This window comes from Tachypleus tridentatus, chromosome 7, assembly GCF_004210375.1.
Source record: "Tachypleus tridentatus isolate NWPU-2018 chromosome 7, ASM421037v1, whole genome shotgun sequence".
Lineage (NCBI taxonomy): Eukaryota > Metazoa > Arthropoda > Merostomata > Xiphosura > Limulidae > Tachypleus > Tachypleus tridentatus.
In genome coordinates, this window is record NC_134831.1 from 49,731,488 (window position 1) to 49,759,379 (window position 27,892).

A 27,892-nucleotide genomic window follows, 5' to 3' on the forward strand; every position below is an offset into this window, starting at 1 on the left:
ACTGTTCATTCCAATGAAAGTTTCGTCACAGATATAAAGTTTTGTATTTACTTCTTTAGTGCATACTGGAGTATAAAATTAGTTTAATACAAGTAATAACGCCAAATTTGATTTTCTTTTTCTTTAATTGAACACTCAATATTTCACATTACAACTTTATCAAAAACGTTCCACTTCGCTTTGCTTTGCTTCCGTGTGAGTATTTGGGTATGTTAATTTTTGAATATCCAGGAGGGTCAGGTACACGAGAACTCTTCCTTCAAGAACGTTCCACTAAATTACAGTTCGTTTGTTTTTGAATTTTGCGCAAAACTACACAATGGCTATTTGTGCTAGCCGTCTCTAATTTTGTAGTGTAAGACTAGAGCAGGGGTTCCCAGCCTTTTGGCACTCGCAACTTGAAAATGTAATTGATGAAATAAAATTAATGTTATCCCAAGCTACTTCTAACAAGGCTACGCGGCTCCCCTGCCAAGGCTTCGCGACCCCTCAGGGGGTCGCGACCCACCGGTTGGGAACCCCTGGACTAGAGGGAAGGCAGTTAGCCATCATCGCCCACTCTCAACTCTTGGGCTACTCTTTTACCAACGAATAGTGGGAATAACCGTCACATTATAACAGAAGTAATAAGTTTATTTTAAATCAAAGACAAGAAAAAGGTTTTGTTTGTCTAAACATTTTCATCGGCATTTATTACACTGACATTCAATATCATAACATTTACACATAGAACATTCTAATGCCTAAAATGTATCGGGAAATTCCAATCATTTTAATGGCATCACCCTTTTCAAAAAGCAGTTTCACACACACACACATGCTATAATATTCGCAATTGTTTTGTTAAGATTAAAAATACACGAGTTATACGAGTAAATTTGATTATATTACAATCCTAATAATTAATTTTATTACAATTGAAAATAATATATGAATAACTTACATTTACCTATAGATTTTCCACTGAAATTCTAGAACAATTGAAACTAACTCACATGAAGTTAAGCTTGTGTCAAAAATAATCACACGGTCACTTATGTTGGAGCGAACGATGATATCATTGTCTCAATACGTCATCCATGGTTAGAAAGAAGAAGCAATCACTATCTTAAGGGTCGTCACATATTTTACAGTTACCAAAGTGTTCGTACCCCTGCGTCCCGAGTAGTTTTTTGCTCATAACTTAAAAAGTATCACGATTAGGCTAATAGACGTATGGCTTATTATAAATATTATAACATCTACATAATTTTCTATGTAAATTAAACGACAAATAAAATGTTTATAAACAAATAACCAAAAATATAAGGAGCAGAAAGTGTTCGTACAGTTCAGAACATGTGAAAAAACTGATATTCCCATAAAACTTTTGTTTAGTTTGGAGAATAAACTACATTATACCATTCCAGAACTAGACACTGGGTTAATAATTATTGGAATTTAGCCACCAAAAAATGTACTTCCGGCAATTTAGCGCCATCTCCGTTATTATTTGCTTGGTCATCATGGCGAATAGGAAACAACTGTCCAGTTATTTAAAAAAAAAACGAATTATTGTAAAATACAAGTCTCGTGTGTCTCTTTCCAGTATTGCTACACAACCTAATGTGCCGAAATCTACTGTTCAAAGCATAATTGCCAAGTTTAAGCTTACAGAATCAACTGCTAACCTCCCTCGTTCCGGACGCCCTACCAAAATTCCAGATAGAACCAAGAGAAAGGTTCTCAGAGAAGTTAGTAGAAACCATCGTTTAACACGTAATGACATACAGAAACTGGTAAGGGAAGCTGAGGTTGAAGTAAGCACTTCTACAGTTATGAACATGTTACGCTCTTCTGGGTTCAAAGCATGCCGTCCTCGTAGAACTCCATATTTAAAGCCTGTTCATTTAGAAGCACGATTGAGGTATGCAAGAAAGCATCTAGATAAACCCTTTTACCTATTGGAAGAGTATTGTTTGGTGAGACGAGACAAAAATCGAGCTTTTTGGCCACAATGATGTTCGCTATATTTTCCGTAAGAAGGGGGAACGAAATCTTCCAAAGAACACCGTCCCTACAGTTAAACACGGCGGTGGCTCGATCATGCTACGGGGTTCCTTCAGCTCTTCTGATGTAGGCAGCCTTAACCGCGTCAACAGAATCACGAAAAAAGAAAAATACGTTGATATATTAGGCACTTATATCAAGAATGATGCTCAGAACTTGCGGCTTGGGCGTCGTTGGATCTTCCAGCACGACAATGACCCTCAGCACACATCGAAATATGTGCAATCCTGGTTGCAGAGGAACCATATAAGCGTTCTGGAGTGGCCATCGCAGTCACCCGATCTCAACCCAATTGAAAACGTTTGTTATGAGTTGGAGACCAGGGTTCATCAGCGTTATCCGAAAAACTTGCAAGAGTTGGAGGCCTTCTGTAAAGAAGAATGGAAGAAATTATCAGTCAAGTACTGTCAAATGATCATGGAGGGCTATGAGGAGAGATTGCGCCAAGTAATCACACCTGAAAGGCTACACAACTGACCATTAAAGTAGATGAACGAACACTTTCTGCCCCTCCTATGTTCGGTTATTTGTTTATAAACAGTTTATTTGACGTTTAATTTATATAAAAAATTATGTAGATGTTTGTTAGTGTAATATTTATAATAAAGCCTACTTTCGTTATCCTAATCGTGATACTTTTTAAGTTATAAGGAAAAAACTACTCACGGCGCAGGTGTACGAACACTTTCTGTCGTAACTGTGGTTATTAATTATTAAAATAGCAAAACTTAACATTTTCTACAGTTTATTCCCTTTAAATCATACCATACAAATAAAATTCAAACCTTTACAACTGTCATTCTTTGTCATTGAAAGTCATTAAATATGCATAAAATTCAAAGTTCTGTTTGAGTTCAGTAATATTTCAGTCAAACTTTCACACGATTCTTAGGTAGTCGTCATAGCAAATTTAGTGTTTTTGAAACAGTGAATGTATAAAATCAGACATAACAATGCATAGAATGAAGCATGAACATGCATGAGAAAGATCACTTCCAAGTTGACAAGTCTAATTTACAATACACAGCAGAATCGGGAAGCTCGACCGTATTTACATGAATTATTTTTTACTTACACTATAAAATATATAAATATCATCAGAGTTCTGTGATTTTCTTATCTGAAACTCACTTCTCATCACAGAATAATATTTTTAGTATACGTGAGTAAAATTTCGGACGCACATATTAAAACATTTATTAATAAAACTTTAAAATACAGCATGACACAATGTTTATGTCTTAACTTTGCAATTCTTAAAGTTTTGTTTCCAGATTATAAGCTATTAGTGTCTTAACTTTAGTAATCAATAGATCACTCATTTATTACATTATAATAACTGCCTCATTTAGATAATATGCATGATTTATGAAATATTGAGAAAAGTTATGTATTCCCTACTTTCATCATCAGATACAAATTATTCAAATTGTAAGCCGGACGATAAAATGATTACTCCTTCAAAGAGTTAAGACTATGTATTTAACTTTGCATGTTGGATTTAAATATATGCGAGTTCTGGAACGAAACATAGTATAATGGACATAACTACTTATTTGGATTGTAAATATACTAGATTTATGAGAAGTGAAAGGAAAGGTAAATATTATCTTTTATCATAGGATAACGAAATATAATTTATGGTTTTGTTTGTCCATTTTATACAAACGATTGAAATACTTGTTTTTGGCGCAATCACTGTCAATATCTGTCTAATAGATTTATTTACACACCGTCATATGAGTAAATAATTAAATATTTCCTAATGTGCGGCACTTTCAAAGTTTTGACTTATGTATTGAAAATCAGTTTTAAACTGTATGTGTGTGTGTTTTTATAAAGCAAAGCCATATTGGGCTATCTGCTGAGTCCACCGAGGGGATTCGAGTTCCTGTATAATTTCTAAAATAAAGAAACTTTGATTACTTATGTAAAGTGAACATTAGAGTTTATTATGTTATTAATTAGTGTTTAACGTCCTTTTTTATAACGATTTAATTATAAATGAATTAGTGATTAATTATATTTTTATTGAGATATGTATTGTAAGAGTCATGGCTGCTTAGAAATTTTTCTATTTTGCGGTAGAGTGATTTAATTATTAATTAACTAATGAATTAGCGTTCACTATCCTTTAATAAATTAGACAAACATCCTCTTTTGGAAAAATTTCAATAATTAATGGTCAAGATGATGAGACAGCCCCCCGCTAGTACAGCGGTAAGTCTCCGGATTTACAACGTTAAAATCAGGGGTTCGATTCCCCTCGGTGGGCTCAGCAGATGGCCCGATGTGGCTTTGCTATAAGAAAAAACACACACACACACACACACACACACACACATGACGAGACATGCATTGTATGAGTTCATGGTCGCCTGTCCTAGCGGCCTAGAAACACGTTCTTTACTTTGTGGTACTATTATAAAATTATTCATTATATCCATTTGATTGGTATGAAACTATAATTCCAGTCATCCATAAGTTTAGTTTGCGCCTCCTGGTGTTTCTTTCTTGAACTATAACAAGTGCCGCCTATCTTAGCATGTTTGTTGGGACGGATATTCGAACACGCTGTACTCGGATTACGTGTCAAGCGCTTAACCATCTAGCCATGCCAGTCCAAGATACAAAGAAGTTGAACTTAGGTTATTTTCTTCAAGTGGAAACTTTATACAAAGCTTACTTTTGTTTAATTCCAAAATCAAAACTATCTTATTTTTGTAATAGATACGCAACTCCTGAAGAAGTTAAAACTCAACTCACTGGTTTCGCTCTTAGGATTTTATAACAAAGGAAAGAAAAGTAACAAAAGCTAGGACGAAACCTTAACATTTCTTTAAATATATTTAATATCTACGTTGTAGTCTTGCAACATGAAAATGTCAATGGATTATGGTCCGTATACACAATCACCAACTCCACAGAAGAATGAACATAAAGTGTTGCAAGGCTAAAATCAAAGCTAACAATTATTTTTCAATGGTGGAATAGTTTTTCTAGTAACAATTGAATTTTTTGAAAGATAACAAACCAGATGTTTAATACCATATTAATCTTCTTGCCACACAATGGCTTCCATTCCAAGATTGCTGGCATCAGTCAACGTGGTTTGTTTGTTTGTTTTTTGAATTTCGCGCAAAACTACACGAGGACTATCTGTGCTAGCCATCCCTAATTTAGCAGTGTAAGACTATAGGAAAGGCAACCAGTTATCACCACCCACTGCTAACTCTTGGGCTACTCTTTTATCAACGAATAGTGGGATTGATCGTAACATTATAACCCCCTCATGGCTGAAAGGGCGAGTATGTTTGGTGTGACGGAGATTCGACACCCGTGACCTTCAGATTACGAGTCAAGCGCCCTAACCACCTGGCCATCTCGGCCCTCAGTCAATGTTAATTATTTATAAAAATCCATTTCATCAACATCAGAGTATTTCATAACAAGGTTTCACTTTATTCAGTGCTGCTTTAACTTGACATTCCAGCCAAACTTTTATGTTCCGAGTCATGTTGGTGAGTGGAAATGCAGTTCAAAGAAATTCTTACCAAAGTTCTGATAATAATTATAATCAGCTATGCCAAGAAATCTTAAGCGGTTTCACAGTTTTGGGGTTCGTAAAATTCATAAAAGCGTCAATGTTAGCTCTCACAGGTACCACATCACCTTCATTAAACACATGACCCAAATACGTCACTTTGGCTTTCCAAACTCATTTATTTTCCTGGCTTATAGTCAAGTATTCCCGAGTAAGGATCTCAAACATTTTGTCAAGGCTCTTAAGATGTTCATTCCAGGTATTACTGTATACAATCAAATTACAGGTGCAAGGTTCCACATCTTCCAACCCCAAATACATTGATTCATTAAATAGGCAAATGTTACCAGTGCATTTTTCATATCAAAAGGCTTTACTTTGTATTCATAAACCCGAACTTGGGAGACAAAGAGATTTCCCTTGCCCTTTCAGCTAAATCAACACATCAATATTTCTTTAATAAATCACATTTGTTCACATACTTGTATTTATAAACTTTGTCATACAATTATCAATCAAGAGGATTGGAAATAAATCACTCTTTGTTACAGAAGTGACTTTTCTAAAATCAGTGCAAAATCTAGCACAACCATCTAGTTTGGACACAAATACACAAGGTGAACTCCAATTACCTTGACACAATTGTGTGATATTAAATTTCAGCATGCACTCAATTTCATTTTTCACTTATGACTATATGAAGGTTGCTTTCTACATTAGGCATTACTAACATCAACGTAATGAAACATAGTTGTCTTACTCAGAAGGTCAGGAAACAGTTTATACCTGACAAACTTGACAACTGTTGTTTCTCTCATGAACTTAAGTGTACCAATTTTGTTTCAGGATTTGGCAAGGTTTCAGAATTATCAATTTTAACTTTTAACTTTTACCTGCATTTTTACATTTTGAAGAGTGAAAAAATAATGATAATAATCAATTTAGAATTTATTAATTAAATAATTAAACATACAAATATTGTACAAAAACAATTTAACTGTGAAAATAACAAAGAATGAGTTCTTAGTTAGTATAATATTTAACAAGTAAAATTAATATTTAATCTGATCTAAGCGTTCTAAATACCAATATCTCTAAACAGATTATAATTACAGTATTTACAGGACAAGCTAAAATGTATTGTGGTAACTCATTTGTTTTGTGAACCGAGTTTGATTTCTATTACATCACATTTATACATAGTAATGCGGTTTACAACAAGTTGAAAAACAGTATATGTTAAAAAAGAATAGATTTATTAATTTTATAAAATATGGTAATATATTAGTTCCGTTTTGTAAGTTCATAAGACTTTTCTTTTTATAAACATGTTTATAACGTTAACAAAGAAACAAAAGATAAAACATTTTTGAATATATCCAGGTTCAGTAGTTCCATGAATTATTCTTCAAACAAGTGATTTAGTAACAAGTTCCAATTAATATGAGTTCTAAAAACCAGAGAAGGAATTCGTACTTTTACATAAAAATCATATACATCAGGCAAACTTTCCATACACTTATCACCAAAGATCATTTTATTTTTGGTACTGACTAATACACAAAAACAAACCATAAAAATATTAAAAATTAAAAAAAGATTATGAGTTAGAAGTTTTTGAAATGCTGTAAGTATTGTATTGTACATTTAGTTTCTTACGAATTACATTTTACCTCGTTTTGGAGTTTTCGTAAGGATTTGAAAGATAATGGGTCTGGTTGTATTTTCAGATTAAAGTTTAGATAATGTACCCAAACAACTTTAAAAAAATAATAATAAACAGCAGAAAATTATGGTGGAAACGCCTTTTCCAAGCTGACGATGCATTATAATAATTAATTATACTTGTCACAAGAGATTAATATTAGTATTTGGCGTATTTTACAATGGGTGTGGCGAACAATGTGTAAATAGAATGCAACTATTGTACATTCTTCTTTTTCTTAAAAATATTTAAAAAAAACAATGTTCAAAACATAATACGCCCAATACTAACATCTTATGGTAAAAATAATTAATTAATTAGCAAAAGTAGATCTTTAAACTAGTAATCTCTGATAAAGAAAAATCCAACAGGATTGCTAATATAATACAACTGAACTACCGCATCACATTAAAGCCATGTGATAAGTATAAATTTCCAAACAGAAAATGGAAACAACATTAACAAAATAAGAAAAAAACTAATATTTCCTAGTTTGTTTATTTGCTTCCTTTACGTGTATTTACAAAATAAAGTATTCCTGATTTAATTGCTTTGCATCATTCGGGTAATTTTGAAACTAATATTTCACTTTCTTAATTAGTTGTCACAAATACCTGTACATATGAAAAACATAATTTCCGAAAGGAACAGATATCTGAAGTATATAAACAATTGAGAAAAGAAACAAAAAACACTTTACAGCGTGTATTGTTGTTGTATCTGTGTCATATTAAAATAATATAGTTAACATATTCACAACTAGCAATTACATGTATAGCATCCGTTATGACTAACCAGTTTCATTGAACAATTTTGCTAAAAAAAATATAATCTACGTAAACTACATTTCTCTATCGTATATACAGTTTGTATTCACTAAAAGGTTTATTATTTTCTAAAATTCCATTCATAATGTCATAAGAAACAAGTAAAATTATTGAAACTGATTCACAAGAACGATGCAAGAATTACGTCTGAATGTACAACTGAAAATAATTTTTGAAAGCTTGTTCATAAAATTCAGAGAAATGGATATTCTAAAATTGAACAATAATACAATAACATATACATTAAGTACAAAGTAGTACAGTATAGAATATTTTAATGCAATGAAATTTTAAAATATTCTGAAGGTTTAAACCAAGGACATGGGAAGTAAATTATTTTTTTAAATGTTCAAAACTCATCAGAAAATAGAAAATTCATAAAATGTTACAGTATAGTTGAAAATGAACTACTTTAGATAGTTAACGTACATGAGTATTGCGAATTAAATTTTAAGGATAATTAGAAGCATGAATAATTTCTGAAAAATCCATTTATAATGACCAACAAATGTAGTTTTTCAGTAAAGGCTATAAACACTGTAACAGGACTTTTTTTTTCAGATAGCTCATTCATGATAACTTAAAAACTGAAATATTTCTGAAAATTTCACTCGGAATAAGATGGAAAGTGAAATGTTTTCAAAAAAGATCAGTTCCATTATCAGTTCTTTAGCAAAAGAAATGTGTTACTGTATGTTTCTATTGAAAATTTTGTCAACAGAATAACACTATTAAGTAATTAGTTCTGGAGCTAAAATAATTAAATATGTCTGTAAAATCTATTGAAGTGGTTGTTTTGAAATTTCGCACAAAGTTACTTGAGGACTATCTGTGCTAGCCATCCCTAATTTTGCAGTGTAAGACTAGAGGGAAGGCGGCTAGTCATCACCACCCACCGCCAACTCTTGGGCTACTCTTTTACCAACGAATAGTGGGATTGACCGTCACATTATACACCCCCACGGCTGGGAGGGCGAGCATGTTTAGCGCGACGCGGGCGCGAACCCGCGACCCTCGGATTACGAGTCGCACGCCTTACGCGCTTGGCCATGCCAGGCCAAATCTATTAAAATTAAAGGTAACTCTATTGAACTTAAAGGTAACTCAGGTTTTGTTTTCAAAATATTTTTCGTACAGACTGCTCTGCTTTCTCAGTGATGTATTGTTGCAGCTAGATACACGTGTAGTACTCAAGATAGAACATTCCTCGGCTCCAAAACAGAGCCAAAAATACGATTCTGCATCGAGCATTTTCGGAAAAAGAAATTATATAGCACTTTCGATATTGACACATTTTCAGATGGATATTTCTTTTAACAAATAGGCAGTTTTTCTTCATCATTTGTTTTGTAATGACAAAGTTGGATGTTGTTGAAGTCCTTTGAAGATAAATGATTTTGTATGTTCTTTGATTCTTCGAAATTTAAGCTCACCATTTCATCAAGCCTCTTCAAAGAAGAACCGTATTTACACAAATATTTAGATTTTGGAGATGATTGATAGCCGTTCTCATCTCCTGAAAAAACTTCCCCTTCATTATTGCTTGGCTCATCATCATCAATAAAACCGATTGATACAAAAGGATCACTATTCTGGGAAAGTATGAGTGAGTTAGCATTAGTCTTATCAGAGGTATATCCACTATATGGAGAATTTGACTGGTTATCATTTTCCGAATTTATTTCTTCCTCTAAAAAATCTTTATCATTTGGTTGTTTTACGTGTCTGGAAAACGGACATAAATTCCTATGGTTGTTATCATGAGACATAGATCCTTTATTTGGAGTCAGATTACAGTAACTGTTATTGAAAATCATTGAACTGGTGGTATCATTACTGGTACTGCTAAGCATGCGATCGGTAGTAGTATGTCCATTTGATTGTTTACGATTAGGATTTGAAGTGGTATACGAAGATCCTCCTGGCGGAACAACACCTCGATACTTTTTCAAAGTGCCAGTTTCGAGCAACTGAATCCAAGCGTTTCGTGCTTCTGGAAATTGAAGGCATCGAACAAGAAAAATGAGAAAACCTTGAAGGGAATTCGCAATACAGAATATGTACTGGAACACCAATCTGACTTTATCAATTGCTAAAGCTCCAAAAATCCAGGTGACGCCCAGAAGAGTCATCACAGTAAAAGCTCCGCGAACTTGGGCACCAATGACAGCATATGAACTACTGTGGCTTTGAAATCCAGGTCTAGTGTTCATTCTGGGTTGTAGTAAAATTCTAGTGACCATAACGAAGATTATTAGGTTTATGATTAAAATTATGCAAGCTGGGCCCAGGAAGAAGATATAGTAAGCATAAGGATTAACTGGAGACAGCATGCAACTAGAAACAAAAATTAATTAAAATTAAAATTACTAATTAAAATTATGTTTTAACAACTTTCTACTGATAAGTTTTTTATACGTAAATATCAAAGTAAACTTTTCATTACGTTTAATTGTGGTAATAACTCAAGTCAATGTACAACATAAAAATATTCAAAATCTATTACACAGTTTTCACGCATTTCGATACACTTTCAATAATTATGAACAGTAATGTGCATTTTACATTTATATAACATAAATTAACGCTTCAAACTTTTCTGCTTTAATGAAAACAAATTTTGCAAAAAAAAAGAGTAAATCATTGTAATATGACGCATAAGAATCAACAGGTTTATATCAATATGACATTAAATCATTAGCATTTCGCTTTTGCGAAATCACTTTATTTCTTGAGGTCAACTAAAAACTCTGAATCATCTTGCAAACACATGTCTGATAAGTATGGCCGAACTTATTATTTATAAAGTAAATATTCTATTCTAAATATAACATCTATCTATTACTTTGATTATTTTTACATTATGTTTAAACATGACTAGTTAAAATCAGTTAACATTTTAAACTCTTTTCTGTCAATGTTGAAAATACGTCTTTCTTCATTTAAGTAGCTCAGATGCGTTAGCCAAAAGCTTTTGAAATACTTCTTGATGACGAGAAACCCACTTGAAATATAAATGTATCCAGAACAGCTGGTATGGATATTAACACTTTTATTGATAAGGAGAAAACAACGTTTTGACCTTACTAGGTCATCTTTGGGTTAAGAAAGAGAGCGTTTAAATGCGATCATTGCCGGACACGTCTTAGGAACGAGAGAATAAACAGGTACGGGATTGTAGGGGGCGTTGCAGGTGGATGTTAGATTATTAATTAGTATAGGTATAAACATGTTTCTTTATATTGGTTTAATTTTGGTTTTAGTTGCTGTATAAGTAGGGCTTCTTTGACTTTTCGTTTGTTTATATTTGTTTCCCTATTAAATATCTGGGTGTTTTCTGTGGTTATATTGAATTTATTTGATTTGCAGTGTTCAAAAACGTGTGAAGGTGTTTTTTATGTTCTTCGAATCTAGTTTCCATTTTTCTGTTTCTTTCTCCAATATACAAGTCGTGGCAGTTGTTGCATTGTATTTTATAAATAATGTTGGTGTTGTGTTTGTCAGTGTAGTTTTTATATAGTATGGACTTTAGTTTGGGACTTGCCCCCCCCAGTGACTCAGCGGTATATCTGCGGACCTACAACGCTAAAAACCGGCTTTCGATACCCGTGGTGGGCAGAGCACAGATAGCCCATTGTGTAGCTTTGTGCTTAATTCAAAACAACAATACGTTTTGTACTTGGTTTTTGAATAAATTTTGTGTTTATTGGAATGTTCTGTTTTGCAATAAGTTTCTCCAAATGTTGGCTATTTTTTCGCTGATGTCGGGAACATTGGTATGCAGCAGTATAAAGTTTTGTAGTTTGTTGCATCTTAAGATTTATTGTTGTTTATTTGTTGTTCGTCTATGTATGTGCATATAATTTTTTTCCACGGTGTTTTGAGAAAATTTGTTAATGTTGATGAAGTGTTGTTTTATTTTGTTGATTTCATCATTAATTTTATCAGGTGAACACAGTTTTGTGGCTGTGTTTATTTGGTTTCTTAATATGTTAAGTTTTTATTTTGTTTCCTGTCCTCAGTCCCAGGGAATGTACAATCCAGTGTGGGTGATTTTTTGTGGATTTCTGTTTTGAATTGTGTATCAAGGGTTGTTAATTTGTTGCTATTTTTTTCAAATACTCTTTCAAATTTAAATATACTCTTCAAAACAAGAAACGCAAAAGGGATATGTTTTTATTTTAAAGAGAAATATATGTAATAACGTTACAAGCTCAAAGTATGTGAAGTTACACGTGTTAACTGATTGTCAGACCAAAATGAGAATAAAAGTTGTGCACTTTGAAAACGGAGGAAAACATCGGATTTTTCGCCAAAACGCATGCGTGTCCAATAAATTTGTTTGAGAGATCTGCATGTTCTGCAAGTGCAACATGTGCAAAATCCTATAAAAGTGACGGGTTCTCGGTTTCCAATAGCTCAGTGTTAAGCCACCGACACGCAATACAGTTACGCCAAGACTGACTGAAGCACAACGCAACAACGCCATTGGTCGCTTGGAAGCAGGCGAATCTCGATCACATGTTGCCAGAGCTGTGAATGTCCACCCAAGCACCATCACAAGGCTATGGAATCATCACCAACAACATGGATCAACTCGTGACCGTCCACGATCTGGCAGACCTCGTGTGAACACGCCCGCACAAGATCGCTACATCAGGTTACGTCACCTTCGGGATAGAACCACCACTGCGACGTCTACTGCCTCAACCATACCAGGGATGCGTAGGATTTCCGATCAGACCGTACGCAACCGTCTACGAGATGCAGGAATCCGACCTCGATGTCCAGTCAGAGGCGTCATCCTCACCCAGGAACATCGTCAAGCACAGCTGCAGTGGACTCGGGCACATCGGGTATGGCCTCATCGAAGATGGAGGCATGTTTGGTTCAGCGATGAATCACGTTTTATGCTTCGTAAGCAGGATGGAAGGACCCGTGTTTACCGTCGCCGAGGTGAACGTTTTGCAGCAAACTGTGTGCACGATGTTGACAGATATGGTAATGGCAGCGTCATGATGTGGGCTGCCATCGCCTACAATGCCAGAACAGACCTTTTGCACATTCGAAGGAATCTTACGGCTCAACGATACGTCGACGAGATTCTTAGGCCCCATATGCAACCCATCATGGTGAACGTCAACGACGTTTGTCAACATGACAACGCCCGTCCTCACACAGCCCGACTCACCACTGTCTTCTTAAGACACCACAACATCAACGTTCTTCCCTGGCCCTCCAGATCACCAGATTTAAACCCCATCGAACATCTTTGGGACGAGTTGGACCGACGTCTGCGACGGCGACAACCTCAACCGCAGACTCTACCAAAGCTTGCAGCAGCTTTGCAGGCTGAGTGGACAGCCATTCCAAAGGATGTGATTCGTCATCTCATCGCTTCCATGGGCAGGAGATGCCAAGCAGTTATTGATGCTCACGGGGTGCATACTCGTTATTGACGTTGAGTGACGTTAAACTTCACCTAGTGAGCGTGGACTTCGCCTTTGCAGACTTTGGATGTTCAGCAGTGAATGTGAAAAGTTTCACACATGCCATACAGAACTACCCGGAATAAACTTGTTAACAATTTGTATCATATTTTGCCTTTTGCGTTTCTTTTTTTGAAGAGTATATTTTCTTAATAATAAAGCCTTAACGGTTAGTTTTGATGTAATTTCCCTCTTCACAGAAGTCCCAACAACTTAAGCCCGCAAGATAGCTTTAAAACTTTATATCCAAGACCCCAACCCACTGATACACATCCTCAGCAATCAATTAGCAACCTTTATAGAATTCACTACCCGCAAAAGTAACTTTATGTTCAATAACCAAAACGACCGACAAATAAATGGCTTAAGTATGGTGAATCCCATGTCACCAGTTCTAGCCAACATTTTTATTACACAGATTGAATCACAAGCGATCAATTCAGCCTTACACCCACCACTATACTGGTACAAGTATGTTGATGATACAATTGTTGGATCCACATCAACAGAACACACACTTAGTTTTTTTCAATCACGTTAACTCGATACACCCTAACATTAAGTTCACCTGTGAACAGGAAAAAACTAACCAAACAGTATTTCTTAACCTCAAAATCACTAAAACTGATACACAATTCAAAACAGAAATCCACAGAAAAAATCACCCACACTGGATTATACATTCCCTGAGACTCAGCACATAAAACAAAACAAAAACTCAACATGTTAATAAACCAAATAAACACAGCCACAAAACTATGCTCACCCGATGAAATTAATGATGAAATCAACAAAATAAAACAACACTTCATCAACATCAACAAATTTCCTCAAAAAGATGTGGAAAAATTATACGCACACACCTAGACCAACAACAAACAAACAACAACAAATCCCAAGATAAAACAAACTACAAAACCTTATACTGCTGCATACCATATGTTCCAGACATCAGCGAAAAAAATAACCAACATTTGGAGAAAAACTTATAACAAAATAGAACATTACACTAAACACAAAATGTATTCAAAAACAAAAACTTAAGTCCATACTATGTAAAAAATACACTAACAAATACCAACATAATTTATAAAATACAATGCAACAATGACTTCTATATTGGAGAAAGAAGCAGAAAATGGAAACTAGCTTTGAAGAACACAAAAAAACACCTTCACACGTTTTTGAACACTGCAAATCAAAGAAACACAACATAACAATAGAAAACACCTAGATATTAAGTAAGGAAACAAATATAAACAAATGCAAAATCAAAGAAGCCCTACTTTTCAGCAACTAAAACCAAAATTAAACCAATATAAAGAAATACGTTTATACCTATACTAATCAATAAACTAACATCCACCTCAACGCCCCCTACCATCCCGTACCTATTTATTCTCTCGTTCCTAAGACGTGTCCGGCAATGATCGCATTTAAACTCTCTCTTTCTTAACTTGAAGATGACCTAGGAAGGTCGAAACGTTGTTCTCTCCTTATCAATAAAAATGTTAATACCCATACCAGGTGTTCTGAGATACAACTTTGAAATACTACTGTGTGAACATCATAATTACTTGTGTAAGTCTTAAAACACGTGTTATAGGGGAGAAGAAAAGTTTAGGTCAGTGATGTTCACTTAGCTAAGATTAAAAAGAAAATAAAGCAATGTTTCTTAATTTTCACACAAAGCCTCAGTGGCTTATAGCAAATAAATACTAAAGAATAAACGCTTGGATAGCAACTTGTGAGGTGGCAACATTACTTGGACCTCAACTACAGATGTCTATCACAAGATATAATCCCTTGATGGTGAGAGAATAGGAATATAATATTTGTTTCTAAATAAACAACTCTTTTCTCCAAATAAATTAACCATTCATCTTATGAATATTCCAAAGTTTCGATTGTTTGCTTTTACCCAGGGTTACATCTGGTGAAAAGGTTCAGTTGTAACTAAAAAGAAGTCTTGACAGAGTTATGTGTGTGTATGTGTGTTTCTTCTTACAGCAAAGCAACATCAGTCTATCTGCTTACAAACTCAGACGGAAAAGGTGGCACGTTATTAATTAGTTAATTTCTGTAGCGACCTTAAGACATCAAATTTCTTATTTTTCTTCATTAATTGGGCACTGTTTTAGTGGTATGTTCTTGAAGAAATTGTAAGGGGAAGCATTGATGTCTTACTAAAGACAAAATAAGTTTGGTATCATGAAGTACTTTATTACTAGGATTAAAATGGCGCAATATTATACATATATCTTTGTAACAGTAATAAAATAATAAAGACCTCTCAGTGTGTTGTGACAATGGAATGACCTTAACATTAAAAAAGAGATATGCTTCTTCAAGCACATACATACTATAACGGAGTTAATATTATTTTAATATCTATGTTTGTTTCAGTTTAATATATATTTAGAAATGTATGTAACGCGTATTGTTAACTATGTCTTGGGAAAGTCCCACCTGTTCTTAAGTATGTAGATTTTCGTGCGTAAAAATCAACAATGTACCAGGTGTATATGTAATACAAGTGATTGCCAGTATTGTTTCCAGGTGAAATTTCGATAATCTCGCCTTAAAGTTCATAACTTAATACGCAGAGAGACAGTTTAATATTGTTGTTGTTGGTTTGTTACAGTTGGTATACTATAACCCACGGAAGCTATAACTGTGATAAACTCTTGGAAGACTACAAATACTTGACCAAGATCGTTTATAGATTTCGAATATTACAAGCCATTTAACTTCAGTAAATAAACTTCGGACGTTAGTATTTCTACTAGGACATTAGATGCCTTCGTCGGAAAAAAGTGAGCTTATAAACTGCATGAGGTTAGAACATGAATATTAGCTCAATACGTATTTCTAAAGATCGCGATTAAACAAAAAGTTCTAACAATAATATATCATTATAAAGCGTATTATAATTAATAGGAAAATATGAATCATTATAAAATTTCCTAGAAAGAATATATCATAATGCGGTATACCATAACTGACAAGAACAAACCTAAGCATTAAATAAAGTCAATTTTCAATATGAGCAATACTTACAAGGTATTTTCGTAGCCATATACTTCAAAATTTATTCCAGCGGTGGCACCGACGATTAAAACTGGAACACCTGAGGAAAAATTAACGATAACCAATTTAGACATTTTATTCTTTGATAGATAGCTAGTATTTATATTGAGTTGACTGTGAAATGACCAGCAAAACACTTACATAAATATATTTGTGACTATACAATATACTCAGGCAGAAATTCTTCTGCCTTTCCTCTTGAAGTAATTTGTGTATGTTTTCTTCTTTTAACCATAACAGGAGTCTGAAAACTGAGTTGCAGTGAAGCATTGTAAAGTATGTGGATACCCCGCATGATTTATTGTAGCAATAAACAGTGAAAGATTCTGTACAAGTAAACAAAATTTTCAATGTAGTGATGTTTAGAAAATAACAACATTTGAAGAAAACACGTCGAAAAACGCGTTGCCCTGTGAGTAATCTGAAAGTGCAGTATAAGCAAACATGGTTATTTTTTAAGCAATAATGTTTATACACAGAACAACGATATTTGAAGCAAACGCTGAAAAACATGTCATGGTACAATTGACAGTTTGATGAATAACCGACGCTACTAAAGATGAAATAAATACAGAAGCATCACTTAGGACATTACTTCAGAGAAACACACCTAAGGACCTCAGTTATGTATTTAGATTGAACAAATAGACGCTCTAGGAGTTACAGGAGGTTACTGAAACTATAAACTAAAATCGTGGAAATGTCTCATGAATGTTGTATTAAATAAGCAGACATCAGCGAGCTTGTAAGGAACATATAAACTTAGACGCTGAACCTGAAGACCTCGACTAATGAGACGACGCTATAATCAGACCATTGTTCTTAGATGGTGAAAAAAATACTTTACCTGTGTAGAGAATAGGTCATATAGTCAGTTAAATCAACCAAGCCCGTGTTAAAAAGAGGATTAGTAACTAACTGGAGAACATAGGAGTTCGTAAGCAAAGTTTGACAGTTTAATGGTGGTGTGTCAGTAAGGGTTTTTTTTCACAAAACAAATTCAGAGCAATAGTTTCATTAGGGCGTATGATGTATTGCAAGAAACCGTAGACTTCCAATTTTTAACACGTAGGTTAACATAGGAATATGATAAACGAGAAATGCCAAACACGATTATGACACAGTTAAGAAATATGAATCAAATAAAAGGCGAATCTGTTCGAGTGTTCGGGCATAAGTTACAAGAACTAGGTAATAGATTAAGCATAGCTTATGCATGCCCAAATGAAATGATGATTCAAGATATTCTAAAATCTGAATATGAACGAAGTTCCATCAGTGATAAAGCTTGCAGAAATACCCTTCAAGCTACATTATTGGATTTAACTGAGGTAGCAACTAGAGAGAAGATAAGACAACAACAGTTATACAGGCATCACCAGTCGATAATAAAAATAATAAATACGGTTAAAAATCGAAAAATAAACTGGCAAAACGGACAAGATAAGCGTAATGGCTTGCAATGTTTTAATTGTAGTAAGGGTGGCCACATAGCAAAAAACTATTTTACAAAACATGATTAAAAGGAACCTGCAACTTGTTTCAACCGTGGTATTAAAAGCCACTTAGCTCTAAACTGTCGAAGCCCCAAATAGGCTGAATGCAGACAAGCCCCAAGGGTTGAGAATTTAAAAAAAGTTCCCTAAAAACGATAAGACATTAGCAGTTAAAACAAAAAACGTGATCCCTGCCGGGATTACGGAGCAAAAGTAAAGTAGTTTCAGGCAGTATGGGATTAAAAATAAACTGAGTGTCTGTAAGGTTAAGGAAATGTCATCAGTAGTTGTAGTAGAACTAGAAGGTGTAGCATGCTGGTTATTAGTTGACACATGCGTTCAATCGTCTTTACTAAACGCACAATTTGTGCAAGAAAATCCGATATTATTGAATAATGCTTGGAAGGAAGTTTCTAAAAGCATTTTGACATCCATAACAGAACATCCTGTTAAAACGCTAAGTAAATATAGTGTTCAAACAAGAATAGGAGATTTAGAGTTACAATACTCGTGTTACATCTATAAGCAAATAGAACTGGATACAGATGGTATTATAAGACAGGATTTCTTAGGAGCGTATGACATTGCAATATATCTTACTACGGGTAAGACACGCATAGAAACGGAAATCTTAAGTATTTTAAGGGCTTGAACCTCCAAACGTATGTGCAAAATATGAGACAAATGATACCTTCCTGCTGACTAAAACAAATAGTCAGAAGCCTAGCGCTAATGTTAGCCTGGCTAAGGATCAACAATCCACACACAAAAGCACTAATTCCCAAAAGCGTAACGTTACACGAAAAAGTCGGAGAAGTAAAAATAAGAAATGTTCACAGAGAAATCCAGTAAATAAAAATGGTTGTAAAAATACTAAGCCTAGCAGTAATGATAGCAATAAGAACAACGAAAAGGTTAAGAATAAATTTAGTGATAAGATAGAGAATAAACCCAGTAAACAGGGAGATAAAAACTCAAACCCTCAGATTACTCTATGCTTATGGTTAACAAAGTATTACTATATTAACTATTCACTATTGTTAAAAAGGGAAATACTAAGAAGTTAAAGGTCCGTTTAGAGTACTCAAACAAACAAGTCCAGTTAATTTTAAAATACAACAAACATGTGAAAAAACAGCTAGTACATGTTAATAGATTAAAAAACCTGAAGGAAAGCAAACCGTATCAGTATAACTGTATGACTGATCAGAATCAGACAGCTGATAAGAAGGAATATATTGAAATAGAAGCCGATGATTAAACTAAACTTGATTTATCTTATGTTGATGAAGAAACAAGTGAAGCCGACACTGAAAATTCTGAATTAGAAAATGCTGATGCCATAGTAGGTGATGAAAGCATTGATGATTCAACGGTTTGTATGGATGGTGACGTCAAAGTTCTTGAATGTGAAGATAATAAATCCCTATAACGACACAAGCTAATACAATGACTCATGATTACAACCTTAGATCACGTGGTTTTGTATCAACTTATCCAGAAGTGACCCTTACACCTTCAAAGAGACGAGTAAGATTTCATCCACAATATACATAAAATCAGTGTCAGTTCTAACGAAAAATGTAGGGTGATCGATGCTTTTAATAACATGTTAATATATTTGCGTAGTTTTAATTAGAGTTTAATAAATGTAAATTGGATACGCATAAACATTGTTGTATATCATGTCACATATGTATTTCAGGTGTGTATTTGACATTTATCTTTATATGTATTAGTGTAGACATATCTGCAGGTTTACCAGGATCATGATACTGTGGATGATCGGAAACCTAACTGGACAGAACGTGAGTATAGTACGAGTAAGAAATAAGATGGGTATGATTTTTGTTGAAGAAGCAAATTTCGTTTTATTCGGAGACAAGTGGATAATCGTTAAAGATATACCATTTCCGCAGTATGTTCGGTTACTAGTTCGATTACGAGAGTAATTAATATTTTTTGAGACATCATTTAATGTAAGTAGTTTTGACAATATGACGTCATTTCATATGACAAATCAGGGAACAGCTATTCTACGTTTAGTAAGAATCTTACAGGAAGGACTAATTAAGAATTACAAGACATTAATTAAACGGTATCTTATTGATATAGACGATTTGTTATTAGAATTAAAGGATATAATAGATAGTATATCAATTTCGAATCGGACTCGACGAAAACGTGGTCTAACAGACGCAGGTTGAAATGTTTTGAAATTTTTATTTGGAACCGCAACCACGAATGATTTACGTGAATTAAACATGAGAGTAAAACATCAAAAACAGGTATCTAAAGAAATTATTCATTTGATAGGCGAACAAGCAACTATCATGAATTCATTAAACCAATCACTTGAATTACATGAACAGGTAATTAAAAAAGTGTCTAAAGCTTTAGTAAATATTACTAACACAGGAACTGAAATGTTAGTCTTCAATTATAGAATTCAAAATAATTTACAACAATTATCATTTACAGTTGGAAATATAGGACGGAGTTAGCTAAGTTAGTACAAGCATTACACGTAGCTGCAGACAGAAAGCTGAGTTCATACTTTATACCGCCAAACAAGTTAGAGAAAGTATTGGATGAAATTGAGAAGAGATTGCCTCCGCATTTACAATTCGTAATTTCTAAACATAGTGGAGAGATCTACGTGTATTATACATGGTCTGATGTAAAGACAGCCGCAGTAAAGGACATACTTAGGATGTTTATAGAGATATCTTTGAAAGCAACAGATCGAGTGTTTAAATTATATAAGATTGTACCCTTATCCTTAGCATTAAACCATTCATTAGCTCTAACTGTAGAGAATGATAACCCGTATATCGCAGTGTCAAGTGATCAACATATGTTGAAATGGTAAAAGAAGACATCTTGAAATGTGTAGAAGGTCCTATTAGAGTATGTGACCCTAATTCAGGAATTTATTCAGTACCCATTTTGGTTTGTAGTTAAGCAATATTTGTTGTAATTAAAGATAAAACATCCAAACTCTGCAAAACTGAATAATTATCCCTAAACCATTTTATTTCTATAAAACAAAGCCCCCAGGAACTTGGTTGTTTCATGTCAAAGATGAACTTACCTTATCGGTACCATGCCCTAAATCAAATGTAAATCAGTTTGATTATCGAACGAAAGTATTTAAATTAAAGAATAGTGGACATTTTAGATTGGCTATGAATTGTTCTGCACATGGTAAAGGAATCACATTACCTCTAGTTTTTAGAAGTAAAACTAAATATACAGGAGTTTCATTTAATATAAGAATACCTGATTGACAAGATCTTTTGACTGTAAACGAATCACAGTTAATTCAAACCATAAATGTAGATACAGATCTTAAGGGATTGTCAGCCATAGTAGATGATATCCATAGCTCGCCCCGTTCAAAAGCAGGATTAAGTATCAAAGAATTTCAACAGCATGTAGACCACGTGAGAGTTAAAGCAGAAGAAGCTAACTTAGATAAGTGGAAGCTGACCAATTCGGTGGTGATAACATTATGCTTGGTAGTAATACTAGTAAGTATATTGTTATACACAGTACGTGAGAGATTGGCTTTAATGACATTTTGGAAGTTAGATGTCTTATTCGGATGATAGCCCATCTAATTAAGATGTAGATTGATTTATAGTAGTTTTATGTAAAAATTAAATTAGTATTAATTATCATGAAATTGATATGGTTATTGAATAAAAAAATGTTCTAAAATCCAGAAAGGAAAATTCAAGAACGAGTATGGAAGGACAATAACAGAAGAAATTGTGATTCATACTCCAAAACAGTTAACTGATAACAAACAAAGAACAGAAAAACTGGCTATAAAGTACGACAATGTTTCTCAAATAGAAGACAACATGAACAGAAAAGTGTTAAGTGACTAACCGAAGTATAAAGTGTGAGTAAAACAGTGAAGTGCGCGAACGACGAAGTACAAGTAACTAAAAAACCGATCGTAACCCGATATATCGTGACAAAAATAGTCTAAGCTGTGTTGAAGAACACTGCAGCCAAGTAAAACTATCACAATTAATTAACCGTTATGTTTCCGAAAAAAGCAACAGAGCAATAATAGAAATAGAAGGATTTCTGATAATGGATAAATATTTCATGAGCTGTCCTGGATTACAAGAGCAGTTGGACTGAGCACTATTGTTACAAAGCCCTAGCCCCGAGGAAAATACTAAAGGAAGAATATCTAGGACATATATCATGGACTAACCTGGGAGGAAGGCGAATATGACTTTCCCCACCTAGTTGCAGTATGCAGGGGCACATATAAAACTTATGTGAGAATAAAAGCGAAGGGGGTAGAAAAGAGAAACTTGGTTGGTGAAACCACGGAGTGACGTATAAACGTGGAAATCTTCGGCTGCTCGGCGTACAGAAATTTGAACGTAAGCGACCATGTGACGTGTATCAACCATCCATACCTGAATGAACAATGCAAAGTAGAAGGTCACTGCCTTATATGAATGGATGGCTAGCAAAGGTTTAATATAATGCAAAAAAGTATTAATGTTCATTTTTGTTTAAATTTCTATTAATGATAATTTTTGTTTTAATTTCTCTTAGTTTTCTGGATTTTGTTGAATTACGATCCTTGGTTATAATATAAATAGTAGATAATGAATGATGTATACAAATAATCAAGTTTAGTAAATGGTGGCCTATGTGTGAACAGAAGAATGGAAACGAGGAATTTGGAGATTAATTTTTATCGGAAATCATTTTTTAGGAGGGAGGGGTGGGGCATCGCTAAGTATGTGAATGTCCTGCATGATTAATTGTAGCAATAAACAGAGAAAGATACTGTACAAGTAAACATATTTTTCAAAGTAGTGATGTTTAGAAAATAACATTTGAAGGTTTGTTTGTTTTTTTAATTTCGCGCAAAGCTACTCGAGGACTATCTGCGCTAGCCGTCCACAATTTTGCAGTGTAAGACTAGAGGGAAGGCAGCTAGTCATCGCCATCCACCGCCAACTCTTGGGCTACTCTTTTACCAACGAATAGTGGGATTGACTGTAACATTTATAACGCCCCTCGAATTACGAGTCGAACGCCTTAACACACTTGGCCATGCCGGGCCTAACATTTGAAGGAAACACGTCGAGAGACGCGTTGCCCTACGAGAAATCTGAAAGTGCAGTACAAGCGAACATTTTTTAAAGCAATAACGTTTATACACAGAACAACGATATCTTAAACAAACGCTGAGAAACGTGTCACAATACAATTAATCTCTCAATGAATAACTGACGCTACCAAAGATCGAATAAATACAGAAGCATCACTTAGAACATTGCTTCACAAAAACACACAGAGGAACTTCAGTTACGTGTTTAGACTGAACAAGTGGATGCTCTCGGAGTTATAGGAGGTTACAGAAGCCACAAACTAAAATCGAAGAAATGTTTCATGAATGTTGAATTAAATAAGCAGACATCAGTGAGCTTGTAAGGAGATATCCAAACTTAGATATTGGGTCTTCAGACCCCATCCGAGAACAATGGTGGGGGAAATACTTTACATGTATAGAGAAGAGGTCATATAGTCAGTTAAATCAACCAAGCCCGTGTTAAAAAGAAGATTAGTAACTAACTGGAGAACACAGGAGTTCGTAAGCAAAGTTTGACAGTTTAATGGTGGTGTGTCAGTAAGGGTTTTATTTTACACAAAACAAACTCAGAGCAATAGTAAACAGGAAACCAGCTGTTTCTTTGAGTAGGGCGATAATCACCCTTCCACTAATATAAAAGGGCTTGGGAAATAAGCCCAGGGAGTGAATAAGTTAGTTAGTCAACTGAGTAATTCAGACAGCTCAGTATCTCAGTCAGAATCTCAACAGAAGAACAGGAAGATGTCTTCATATTCAAGCTCTTTGTAAGTATTACTAATGCCATTATTCCTTGACATCAGTCACCATGGTAGTAGAAGTAAATAATTGTCTACAATAAACCTTAGCAAGTTAAACTGTAAATATGTGTGTAGTGTTAAGTGTTTGAAAGTATAAATAAAGTGTTTTATTGGACGTTTCAGGTTCGTGTTTCTTTTGTTTGAACTGTAAAAGATTGAGTTAGTGCCTATGAGCTCCATTCGCTACGACATCCACATTTAAAAATAAATTTTGCATATGATAGCGGGAAATATTAGTTGAAACTCCAACAACTAAACCGATTCAACCCACTCGGTCTGCCCACAGATCAGCCCACAGCCTCGTCACGTGACAGCATAATTTCAAAGTGGAATATACAGACCATTTCCACTGTGGTGTTCGAGAAAATTCAAGAGCTGCGTTACTAGATTGTACAGCACCGAATGTTTCTCTTATATTTCCTTTTATTTAAGCCACATTTATATCCACAGAATAATTATGTGGTGTCTTAAAACAAAGTTTCAAAGTTTTCACTTTTTTTTGTTACACGTTTCAATTACTAAATGCATATTATTGATAAAGAAATGGTAAGCGTATTCGAATAGTCCAACATATAAAAATACTCTGGTTGATTTATCATGAAAATTAACATATGGAACATTTTTTTTAACAACATGTTGAATTAACTACGATTAGTGTTGTTAAATAAACGGAAAAGTTTCTTCCCATGCGTTGAATATAAGGGAAATGTAATTCACGAATGATCTTGTTTAACAAGCCATTATATGCTTGGCATTTGGGTATCATATGTTAGCCGTTTTCTCAGTAGGCGACGTGAAACAACTATTACAAAATGTGAACTGCGAGTGACACTAGTTTTGAACAACGTACTACAACTATTATAAATAAGAATTTCGAAAGGACAATCATTTTATATCTCGCACACATTCATCACGTAGCACTCTGCAATTTCCTTTTGTTTTTGGTCTTTTTAAGGGCTGTCTACGTGGTCAAGGATTCTAGTCCGATGATATTTTTAAATCTGCTTTACACATTTGCGTTGTACGATAGATTTAATTAAAGTGATCAATGTTGGGAAAAGGTATATTTTTGCTGTCAAACTCCTCAACACCAATTCCGATTTTTTCTGCATATCTCACTTATTAAGTAATACCTTTCAAATTAAGAATGAAAGTATAGAAAACGGTTACTGTACTCTTTCATCTGGACATACATTAAAACTCACCTCTTTTTTTTATCAATGATATTTTTAACAATATCATAACTTAAATAGGTACAGTGGAGCGCCATTAAGCCGCGGACCAGAAAACCGCGAAATCGCTTAAACCGCTGTAGCAAGTCTTGTGAGCGATGTGAGCGAGGATTATCGCGGCTCACCGCTAATTTAAGAACGTGTAAAAACGCGGCTTACGAATTTAATCCTGGCTTTATAACTTCAAGGGGATATTTAAAAAGGATTTGCTTTAATTTGGGAAATAAATAAAATATATTACAATAGAAATCGACCGTTAATCTACCTTATCCGCTCTCTATGTCAGCTTTATGGAGGCCGCCATTGTTACCGAATCACACCTCTCCATACATTAAAATTAATCCACGGTAAATCCGTGAAAAAAGTGATCAATAATTAAAGTATTATTTTTAATTCGATAATCCGATATAATGATCACGCAATGGCCCGGATGAGGCTCCTCGGCGGAGCTGTTGGCGACTTCAGCTTTTCAGTCACAAAGGTTTAACGGCGCTCCACTGTATTCTGGATAGATATGACAACCTGTATATCCCTTTTATTCTATACTACAAGTAGAGAAAAAAGTCATTCATGCTAACGTTTGATTATGTCATTATACAGCAAGCTGTAAAGTGGGCTTTAAGATAATCAGGGTTTAAATTTAAATATTTACTTTATAATTCGAATATTTTGTCGAATATTCTTACAAATAATTCTATAAATCTTTTGTAACTCTTACTAGTCGCATTTTGCAAGGTAGTTGTTAATTACAAAGCTACACAATGGGTATAGAAACCCCGTTTATAATGCTGCAAAACTTCAGATTTGCCATTGAACAACTGAAGGGTTCATTTTGCAAGTAAAAATGTTAAAGCATACAGATGTGTGTTTACGTACACAAGCGCCGATTGTAGAAGTGTTAACAAAACATTCCGATATGGTTCAGCGAGAAAATTAGTTGGATTAACTCGTACAGTATCACTAAACGTGTTAATAGTGAACAATTTAATTGAAGATCATTACACAAATTATTTCGAATCACTGATTTAATATTTCATGTTGTTTTCAGACATTTCTTATAAATATGTGAATATTTCTTATGGTTCAATAATATATAAAATATTTTAATATATGACTAAACATAGAGCACCATACATACACTTGAAGTAAAAACAAAATTCGATCAAATATATAAGGTGCTCAACTTCTGAGTAAATGTAATAAAACATAAACAATAAGAGCGAACAAAATTATGAAAATGTGACATGCAAACTATATAACAAATTATATGAATAATTATCAAAGAGGAACAATAGTTATTGTTTTTAAAAATGGTAAAAGATCTTTCAAATAACCTGCAGATTGCCCCCCGCTAGTACGGCGGTATGTCTCCGGATTTACAACGCTAAAATCAGAGGTTCGATTCCCCTCGGTGGGCTGAGCAGATAACTATGAACAACTGAATTTAAATGTACTTTTTTTTTTTTTGCCCGACATGGCCAAGCGTGTTAAGGCGTGCGACACGTAATCTGAGGGTCGCGGGTTCGCATCCCCGTCGCGCCAAACATGCTCGCCCTTTCAGCCGTGGGGGCGTTATAATGTTACAGTCAATCCCACTATTCGTTGGTAAAAGAGTAGCCCAAGAGTTGGCGGTGGGTGGTGATGACTAGCTGCCTTCCCTCTAGTCTTACACTGCTAAATTAGGGACGGCTAGCACAGATAGCCCTCGAGTAGCTTTGTGCAAAATTCCAAAACAAACAAACAAACCTGCAGATTAAAAATAAAATTTATAAAAAATTTTTTCAATACAACATAACTTTTCTTCACTTTTAAAAGAATATTCTACTTTGAACTTTTATATGCAACATTCTGTAAGTTGAACACAACGAGTATTTTAAAGAATAAGTTAAAAAAACGATAATTCATAAGCAGTTAACGACACAAATCTTATGAAGATACCATATCTGTAATTCACAGGAAATGCAGGCACATAAATGTAAGTAAATCTCTCTAAATGTTAAATACGTACTCTAAAGGTACGATTAAACATGTTTTTATGATTAAAAACTGTTTAAAATTCGATATCTCCATGTTAAATATAAAGTATACAATATCTCAAAACATGATTGTAAATAACGTATATATCCATTTAATCATTCGTATATTAATTACATTTATTAATGTAATAAAAGCGACTATATACTTAGAATGACATTTCAAAGCTCTTCGTTCACCTACCCCAAGCTATAAGACAACGTTTAAGCAAGAATCGTGTTTCTGTACTGGCAAAAACATGAATCAGCATTTGGTACATGTTGATGGCTTCAACGCACATCCAGGCTAATGAAGTAAGCAGAAAGTAGTGAATGAATATGGCTACAATAACACAAACGTGCACACTCGATCTTTGTTGGGATCCGATCAAGAAAGCAATATTCATCAGGAGCATCGACACGCACAGGTTGAGAAGAATTTTCCCCGAACGATCACGGTTCAGACACCTAAAATGGTTTAGCAGACAAATTAAAGCTGAGAATGAAAACCAACAAT

General features: G+C 34.3%; 1 protein-coding gene and 1 long non-coding RNA gene across 3 annotated transcripts in view; one reads left to right on the forward strand and one right to left on the reverse strand.

Moving 5' to 3' along the window:
- Window positions 1-660: 660 nt before the first annotated feature.
- Window positions 661-27,892, reverse strand: part of LOC143255622 (uncharacterized) — a 93,066-nt gene continuing 65,834 nt past the window's right edge. The window contains exons 15-17 of one of the 2 annotated variants that reach the window (XM_076511559.1): window positions 27,581-27,843; window positions 16,675-16,744; window positions 661-2,417 (exon numbers count right to left, since the gene is read on the reverse strand). In XM_076511559.1, coding sequence (XP_076367674.1) covers window positions 2,333-2,417; window positions 16,675-16,744; window positions 27,581-27,843 — 418 coding nt within the window. In that variant the 3' untranslated portion in view covers window positions 661-2,332. Of the gene's footprint in view, window positions 2,418-7,107; window positions 10,463-16,674; window positions 16,745-27,580; window positions 27,844-27,892 lie in introns of those variants that run through there. The other variant, XM_076511558.1, reaches the window with a different exon arrangement.
- LOC143255621 (uncharacterized) lies at window positions 19,724-24,246 on the forward strand. Its single transcript, XR_013030761.1, has 3 exons — window positions 19,724-19,783; window positions 19,940-20,008; window positions 21,929-24,246. It is a non-coding gene; the product is annotated as an uncharacterized LOC143255621 (long non-coding RNA).